Source organism: Hipposideros armiger, unplaced genomic scaffold, assembly GCF_001890085.2.
Source record: "Hipposideros armiger isolate ML-2016 unplaced genomic scaffold, ASM189008v1 scaffold_85, whole genome shotgun sequence".
Lineage (NCBI taxonomy): Eukaryota > Metazoa > Chordata > Mammalia > Chiroptera > Hipposideridae > Hipposideros > Hipposideros armiger.
In genome coordinates, this window is record NW_017731435.1 from 652,420 (window position 1) to 661,590 (window position 9,171).

A 9,171-nucleotide genomic window follows, 5' to 3' on the forward strand; every position below is an offset into this window, starting at 1 on the left:
AAGGGCCGCGACGGGTACGCGTGCGGGCGGAGAGCTGAGCACGGTGGCCCAAGAAGGCCGGCAGCAAGGCCGCTGGTGAATGTGGCGGAGGGTCTGCAGGTGCTGCAGACGCAGCAAAAAGCGGAGACATGTCTGCAAACGGCGAAGGACGAACACGCCTCGCTGGCATTAGATGCCCCGAATTTAAAGACTGAAAACTGACCGATGCCCTAACTCAACATCTCAGTCCCGGGGATGTGGGGACATCTCTGCGCCCACACAGGACGCCCCCAGCCCCACCCCACCCGGCACACAGGCACCCACGGCTCCGAGCGGCCGGCACGCCGTGGCTGAGCACCTGCGGCACGCCGGGCTCCCCGGTGGGGACGGGCTGAGGAGCAGGAACACCGCCGAGCCCGGCAGGCGTGGTGACGTCAGAGGCGCGGGGAAGGGTCCCGGGGGACAGGAACGAGGCACTAAGCGGACGCAGCAGCTCCAGGGCCTCACTCCACAGGTGCTGGAGATGTCCGCCCGGCACAGCGGCAAGCAGCTGCTCACACCTGCCCGACCTCTGCCCCCACGCCTGCGTTCCCAAAGCTGCTGCACCTCCCAGGGCCGCCTTCCCGGGTGTCCACTGCCCCGAGAGACCAAGGACTCTGCAGAGGAGGGACAGGTCACTCCCCGCTGCATGGAAAGCCCTGTCCTGCTCCCCTGTGGCCGCCCCCCTGGAGGCCGTCTCGGGGCACAGGGAGGTGTGGGGAGCAGACCCAGGCGGGGCTTACTCCCTCGTGTCAGCCCGGACAGAGTCCCCAACTCGCCCTCCCACTTCCCGCACACCTGGCCCCAGGCCACCTGCCTTGACTGTCCACCTCCCAGGTGTCACGTGGACCTCGTGGGAGCAGCTGAGGCCCCTTGTCTGCGCCGTGCCCACTTCCCCACCAGCCTCCGTGGACGCGGACCACCCGGCAGGCTGTGGGCAGGACAGGCGACAGCTGACACCGCTGCCTGGGGCAGGAGCAGCTTACCGTGAAGTGCTCCTGGGACCTGTAGTTTTCGTCCAGGTACACACGGGCCCGGTTGTACTCCTTCATCGCGTCACTCGACAGCAGTTCTCTGGAAGGGAAAATGGCTCTTTAATCGAGTTGCACAGATGCAGCTCCATCTATAGTGTGCTCACGAGGCACAGACAGCAGCCTGGACACCGTGTGACATCACTCTGAAAACACCACCAACCAAGGTGGGGGTTGGTGGTGCAGGAACCTGGACCCGCTGGCACAGGGCACAGGCTGCCATCACCAGCTCCGGTCTCCATGTGGCCGAGACGGGCAGGACCAGAGCCTGCCAGGGAGGAGACACTAATGCAGTGGCCCTGATAGCTCGCCCAGAGCCACACGCCAGGATAGTGTGACGCCACGGTCTGTGGGGTCCCCTGGTTGTTCATGTTTGGCTCTCACGGACAAATCACAAACGCCCCCCGGGGCCCAGGCGGCTCCAGCACGTCTGCCCAGGAGGGAGAAAGCCGAGGACCGCGACCGAGTGGCTGAGGCTCTACAACACGGGAAGAAAGGGCCCCTGAGCACCCCTCATCACGTGGGTTCCTTGCTTACTGGCCAGCCCACTGCCAGTCGTCATCACCAGACAAGGCTCACGTCGATGACCTGTTCGTCATCTCTGCAAACACAGCTGGGAAAGGGGCCACCGGGCGCCCTGGGGGTCCGAGAGCACCAAAGGGACAGGAAGCAGTGCCTCCCCCGCGCGTGGGTCTGGCCCCAGCTCATGACACTGGGGGAGGACACAGGCACCATGTGACAGCCGGCACCTGGGTCAGGGAGAGGGGCTGGGCTCTAAGGGAGGACAGAGGATGGAGGACGGAGAGCAGGGTCAGCTGATGCTCAGACCTCGGCCGGCGGGACAACAAGCCCCAGAGTCTGATGGCAGCAAACGCACAGAACGCTCCTAATGTCTGCTCTCCGCTCAGAAGCCGCCTGACAAGTGAGGAAGCAGGAAAACACGGCCCGTACCCAACAAAAAGCAGTCAACAGAAACAGACCTTGAAAGAAAATGATGGAATTCACTGAAAAAAGTGCCGTGAAGGAACATGAGGAAAGACAGGAGATGTAAAAACCACAGAAGAACCTTCTGGGGCTGAAGAACGCAGCATCAGGAGCGCTGTCACTGGGCGGACCTGAGAGCAGACCAAAACCTAAACGAGAACCGAGCAGTGACTGTCACCGCGCCAGGAACCATCCCGGCCGGAGGGCAGCGATGGCCTGAGGATGTGCTGGCGGCCGGGCTCTGACGTCGGGAACGCTGAGCAAGAGAAGCGGAGGACAGGGAGACAGCATTTACAGGAACAACAGACAAACTCTCCCCAAATCCGGCTGAAACCGGAAACCCACAAATGGAGAAAGGCCCAGGAACCCCACGCAGACAAAAGCAAATAAGAGCAACCGAAGTCCAGGGCTGTGAACCAGCTGGAAGGACCAACGCCAGCGGTCAGCCAAGGGACTCAGTGCCTCCAGCGGTGGAGACGGGACAGTGGCTCAGCCTCGCGGACACAGGGCAAGAGCCTTAAAGGGCCCAGAGAAACACCAAGAAGCTGGGATTCTGTTTGCAACAAAACGTCATTTAAACACGAGGACAAAGGCTTTTTCTCTGAAAACAAAAGCTGAGAGAATTCATCAGAGGGACTCGTGCTCAATGTGACAGAGAAGTCCTGGCTGAAGGGAATGACACGGGACAGAAACGGTGCCTCCACAGAACAGGGAGCTCTGCAAAGGGCGGCGAGCTCCCAAAAATAAGTGACGTTTTCTCTCACTTTAAAAAAGATAACCGTTCAAAGCGAGATATGCCAGTGTGTGTCGTGCTGACGCAGGTGGGGGACTGGGCGCTGCCGGGCGGTGGGCAGGCAGGACGCTGTGAGGGTCCCTGGGCACCTCCGCCCGCGTTTCCCCTTCTCTGAAATGCCCAGTTTTCCCAGTGGGCGGTTCTTCTTACTGACTTACAGTTCTTCATACATTTAAGTACTGATTTTTATCAGTAAAGCGTGTCGCAGATCTTTTTCAAAACGCGGCTAAATGTTCACTTCATTTATGGTGTCCTTTCAATTTGAACACCATCAAATTGATCAGTGTTCCCTGCTGTCAGCGGTGCTTCGAGAGGTCTCTCCCTCGCCCAGCGCTGTGGAGCCTTTCGGGCTCAGGGCGGCAGCGCTGCGTCTCCCGCTGCCCGAGGCGCACCCTGCATGTGGTGTGACAGTGGTGACGTGTGTCCGGGCACAGCTCCCCATGCAGCTGCCACCTGTCCCACGCGGTGGGCGGGCCCTTCACTCAGGCGGAGGACGCCTCCAGTGTCACAACTCCATAGCGAATCCTGACCTTTACTCGTCCATATTGACTTTAGCATGAGCTTGTCAAGTGTTAAGAAAACATTTTGATTGAAACTGCCTTAAAACTATAGACTACTTTGAGAAAATGTCACAGGTTTTAAAAAATTTGGTCTTTAACAAATTACCCCACAATTTAACAGCTGAAAACATGGATGACTTATGTCACTCCATAAGGCCAGGGACCTCGACAGTGACTGGCAGTGGGTGACGGTGGCTGGAGCCATCCTCAGGCTGGGCAGCAGGCTGAGAGGTGGTCACTCTGTCCTCAGACCGGACACGCCCCTGCAGCCCCACCCCACGCGTCCACTTCCCAGGTCCACGCCGAGCCTCGCTGCCCCCCTTACTGAGCTGCACTGAGCGGCCGGTCCTCTATGGACCCGCAGGGCATGCGTGCCAGCGGGCACAGCACTTCTGGCTCCGTCCTCCCGAACAACGGAGGTGACCTCCCACAGACGGTGAGAGCTCTGTCCCCACCTTGCTGTGACAAACACAGCTGTGAGCTGCTGGATGGAACCGGTCCTGTCAGTCCACCTGTCCATCCGTCCTCAGCAGCAGCAGCAGCAGGCGGGCCAGCACCAGGCCGCAAGAGGTGTGACCATCGGCACACACGGACAGGACTCTGCCTGGAGCCCAGGGCTGAAGTCTCTGAGCCCAAGGCATGCTGTCACCCGCACCCCCGCTTCCAGGAGGCACGCTGTCACCCGCACCCCTGCTACCAGGAGGCACGCTGTCACCTGCACCCCCGCTTCCAGGAGGCACGCTGTCACCTGCACCCCTGCTCCCAGGAGGCACGCTGTCACCTGCACCCCTGCTCCCAGGAGGCACGCTGTCACCTGCAGTGCCACGCCCCACCCATCCCCCCCACCAGCTGTCACACACTGGGCCACACCTCTTTTCTTTGGAAAACTGCTCACCCACGGGCTGGGGAGGCTGTGCCACTTGCACAGGAAGCACCCGCCCTGCAGAGGCGGCGGGAGCTCGCCGGACTTACTTGACAAACTTGTCCACATGCGACATGGACGCTTCGTAGTTCTTGCCCCCGAACTCCTGGCAGTGCAGCGCCATGAAGTGTGGCTTGTGCGTGTGGACGACCTGGGGAGGAAGCAGAGGGCACAGTCGTCAGGGGCCCCGTCGATGGCGCTGTCACATCCCTGAGCAGGGGCGGGGTGATACACAGGCACACGGTGGGCGTCCAGGGACAGCCGCGGGGACTTGCTCCGCAGCTGGATGACCCACAGGTCACTTGCCGGGCACGTGCTCACAGAGGGGACGGGCTGGCCCTCCAGGAGCGCAGGGACGCGTTGCATCACTGACGGGGCCCCTGCTGGGGTGATGAGGCAGCTGTGACATGACAGCCATCAAGGGTCTTGGCTCAGTCCGAGCCCAGTGGGAGGAAAAACTGCCTGGGATGGGGGGGACAGTAAGTGGAGGCCACGGGGACCAGGAGGCTGAGGGCAGTGGCGGAGGCGCACAGGGGCCGGGCCCCGGGGCTCTCGGAGGCCGAGAGGGCGCTTGTCTCCGGGCCCCCAGCCCACCGTCCTCTTAACCACACCTGGCCGTGCCCACTGCTGGCTCTTCCTGGGCTCTGCGTGTGTCCTCCCCTCCCCGGGCACCTCCTCGCACAGGGCAGCGGCTGGCCCGCCTGCCCGCTGACAGTGTGTGGCACGTCCAGCGTGGGACAATGACCAGACCTTGCCTTGGGCTCGGCTGTGACACAGAAACGCAGCCCACAGCACAGGGTATGTTCTTCAAAAGGGGGAAACTTCTGACCAGAAAACGTGTTTAAGCCTCGTGGGGAAAGGACTGCTGTGTGACGCCAGCTGCCACGAAAGCCACCCTGGCTTCCTTGCTCTTTTTTTAAAACTGGGTTTTGACAGAAGTTCACTAAGGTGACTTCCATTTCCCACTGACCACAGACACGGACACCTCCGGTCCTGGGCGCCACTCCTGGAGATGCTCCCAGCACCCCACTGATGGGACAGCCACGAACAGAGGCCACAGAGGCTGGGGGCGCTGCCCGAGGATAAGGACAGAGGAGGCACCCAGGGAACGGGACAGGGACTCCGTGAGCCAGTGGCAGGCGCTGTGGACGTGAGCGGCCTGGGCCCATGGCTGGGGGGCCTGGGGGTGCTAGGGGTCCCTGGGGCTGGGAGCCCAGCTGCTCAGCATCAGGGGAGGACCTGGAGCGCCTCGGACGGGCGCCACCAGGCCCCACCTTCCCCTCGGGCCCGAGAGCGGGTTGGGTTCCCCAGGACCAGACTCAGGCATCAGGTGGGCAGATGGAGGACAAGCAGCACTCGGGGGGGGGGCGTGCACGGCCACACCCAGCAGGGGGTCCCACTCTCTCCGAGCTGTCCAAGCTGGCCGGCCACCCTTGGCCGCCGGACAGACAGCAGCAAATAAACCCACAGAAAGCAGAAGACAGACACGAGAGCCAGAGGCCGTCTGTGAGGGGCTAGTGAAACTGGTACCCCAGGCTACACCGACCAACAGGAGAGTTGACCAAGACCCTGCAGGCACGTCGATGGCAGTGGGAGCCATCGCCAGTGCAGCTGTGCAGTCTCCTTGGAAATTTAGGTGAAATAGACAAATCCCTAGAAAACACAAGCACTCAGAACCAGCCACGGGGAAGCAGACCGAGCCCCCCCATATGTCGGGAGTTAGATCCCTGATGGAGACGTCGCAGGGGAAGCGCCAGGGCTCCCTCTCAAGAGCCACCAGGCCTGTCAGGAAAAGCAGCACCTTCTGGTCAAACTAGAAACAAGGGGTCCCGTCTACCGCTGCGGGAGGCGGGAGGGGCGGGGGACAGACACAAAGCTTCCAGGCTGATGGCACAAGAGCTGGGGATGAAACAAACTCTGGTTAACCAGGATCAACTGTAAATTCCTCCTTTCAAACCTTATTGAAATCATGCCCCAATGTCTTGCCTCGCTTTGGCACGTGTGCGATCAACTGTAACTCTTTGAAAACTAGGACTTTGCCCGCCCGCATCTCATCTGCCGAGCTCCACCTGGCACGCTCCTTGTCCTCAGAGGCACCTGCCTTGGGGACCTGTCCTGTCCTTGTCCTTGGCACAGACCGCGGACTCACGGGCAAACGCAATTTACCTCCCGTTCTCACCCTTCCTGCACACTGAGCTGCCTCTCCGGGGACCCGCTCCACTCAGAGCTGGGGTGGCGGTTTGCAAATGCGCCCACGAACTCCACCTGCCCCCCACAACATGGAGCCGGCCGATGCGCTTGCCCCTGCGCGCTGGCCTTCCCCACTCAGTCCCTCAGCGCCTCGCCTGGCCAGAGGGCAGCCCTGGGGCGCCGCCCGCTGAGGCTGGGGATGAAACGCTGCCAGCACCTCTAGGGAAAGACCTACACATCGTATATTTTACTCAGTAAACAACGATTTTCCAAATTAAAGCTAAATTTTGACTCATCGTAAGTTTAAATAAACAGCCAAATAAAATGACTGATATTATTTTATCTGTGACTATCGTTTCAACTCCACGCATGCTACACAACGACCCTAACAGCACTTCCTGAGAACCGAGCATGGGATCTACATGCAAGTTACTCCTTGTCCCCGAGACGGCAGCACCCAGCACACGTGTGAACTGCTACGATCATGACAAAATCACCACTGAACTTCGCGGCCGTATTTACCTTCACTTGCGGCCCCTCCCGAGTGGAGAGAGCTGTGTCACTTAGCCGTTGAAAAGGTCACGTTAGTTTAAACCAGAACAGTATGGGCTCCCTGAAACACAGCGCGCAGTGGGGGCCGGAGCTGGCAGATGGGGGCCCTCTGCTAAGGGACAAGGTGGCGAGGGGGGCACTCGTGACACCACCCAGCTCTGTAAACAAACTTCCTTCTGCTAAAGACCAAGGGAGCAACAAACCTGGGCCCTGAGACGTAGGGAGTCGCCTGGAAGGAACAGAGCCGTCGTGGACGGCGGCCGAGCTTGTTCAGAGACTCGCCCACACACTGGGCGCGCAGGCCAACGACGCGGCGACTGGCGTGTGGCCACCAGCCCTGTCCCCACCGCCCCAGACACCCGTGGCTCCGTGGCCTCATGCACAGCACCTCACGCCATGGCTCTGGGCCCCTGGCGCCCTCTCCCCTCGCAGGTGCCCCTGGCCGGGCTCCCAGGACGGCTATTAGCCGTCCTCTGTGCTCGCTGGCAGCAGCTCTGACCCACCCCCCACCCCCCACGGCATGGACGCCCCGAGCCCCACACACCTGGCCCCACAGGTGCTGCTCCCACCACCAAGCTGACGGAGGGTGGCGCCCAGGGCACAGCAGGTGCCCACGCTTAGAAGCAGCTGCGCAGAAATATAACAGGCAAACAGGAAGCCCGTCGCATTTTAAAAGTCAGTTATTAAAATGACAGGATCTTTGTCATGAGAAATGTCAGGAGAAAGCCGTGAATGATCACGGAAAGGAGCGCGGTGCCGAGCGAGGCAGGGCGATGTCTTCACCCACAGACCAGGCACTCCCAGCACTCGCCTCACTCACGGCAAAAGGTGGCATTTTGGCTCCAGGCCTCTCAGGACGCCGGACGGATTCCTGAGCCGACACGGAGTAGCTGCTGCCCGCAGGCAGACACACCGCTCCGTCCTCTGCTCCTCGTGGTCACCAAAGGCGACAGCAGGACTGCCCAAAGGCGACCAGAGGGCTGACGCCGTCCGGCTGGGCGGCTGGACTCATTCCCATGTGTTAGGTGCTGTAACTTCACCTGACATTACAAACTGCACGCAGGACGGGCTGTTACTGCCACCACAGGTTCAAACAGGCTATACTTACACCCGTGCGCTGGAATGACACGCATGTGACGATGCACGTCAGTCATCTTGCAATCAGCACATTTCTCTCTGGAGAAACAGACTGCAGAGGGCGAGTCTGTCTCTATGGAACTATCCCAGCTGCTGAGCGGAGGCGACAGGACACAATGCGGGTATCCACACACGGCCACTGTGACAACATGGGTGAACTTGCGGGCGTCACGCTGCGTGAGAGAAGGCACACAGGACGGCAGACACCGCGTGGCCTCGCTCACATGCGGGATCCAAACACCCAGCTCACAGAAGCAGTGTGAGGGTGGCCACCTGGGGGGAGGGCAGGAAACGGTCAAAGGGACAGACGTCCAGTGGTCAGACGGGCAAGTTCTGGGTGACTGCAGCTGACAGCATGAGGTCACCGAGTATGACACTGGGGACCGATGGGGAGGCCCTGGGGCAGGTCCTGACGTGCAGCCGGAACATCTTGTGTCTGAAAACACCAGAGAAGCACCGGGCTCATAGGCCCGGCCACGGTCATGGCCGCAGCCACGGCCACTAGGAAGAGGCTGCCGGGCGAGGGCTGGCACAGTGGGACACTGTGGAGGAGGACACAGCCCAGGGGGAGCGAGACACAGCCGTGGGCGCCTCGGGAGCAAGTGGAAAGGACTGGAGGGGGACAGGGGCTTGCGAGGCGGGACCATGAAGTCGCCCGTCACTGTGGACACAGATACTTGCAGGCCCCTGACTCCCTGGACTTCGCTGGATGGACAGAAGAGGGTGCTGTGAAGCTAGGAATCTGCAAAACGTGCTCACGCCAGTGAGAGGGGCGAAGGGAGGCCCCACGAGGCACTCCAAAGCTGCTGCGAAAAGTGAGAAGTCACACAAACCCAGGAGAGGCCCCACCCAGGAAGGATCCGAAGCGAGAAGGAGTGAAAACACTCGGACAAGCATCTGAGAAAATGAACAAGCAAAACCAGAAACACAGACTAAAACAGGGGACACGGACACACACACACACACACACACACACACACACAC

At 60.8% G+C, this 9,171-nt stretch overlaps 1 protein-coding gene across 3 annotated transcripts in view; it reads right to left on the bottom strand.

Moving 5' to 3' along the window:
• Positions 1 to 9,171, bottom strand: part of INPP5A (inositol polyphosphate-5-phosphatase A) — a 179,988-nt gene that overhangs the window by 102,308 nt on the left and 68,509 nt on the right. For 2 of the 3 annotated variants that reach the window (XM_019644116.1, XM_019644117.1), the window contains exons 1-2: positions 4,359 to 4,456; positions 1,005 to 1,092 (exon numbers count right to left, since the gene is read on the bottom strand). In XM_019644116.1, coding sequence (XP_019499661.1) covers positions 1,005 to 1,092; positions 4,359 to 4,432 — 162 coding nt within the window. In that variant the 5' untranslated portion in view covers positions 4,433 to 4,456. Of the gene's footprint in view, positions 1 to 1,004; positions 1,093 to 4,358; positions 4,457 to 9,171 lie in introns of those variants that run through there. The other variant, XM_019644118.1, reaches the window with a different exon arrangement.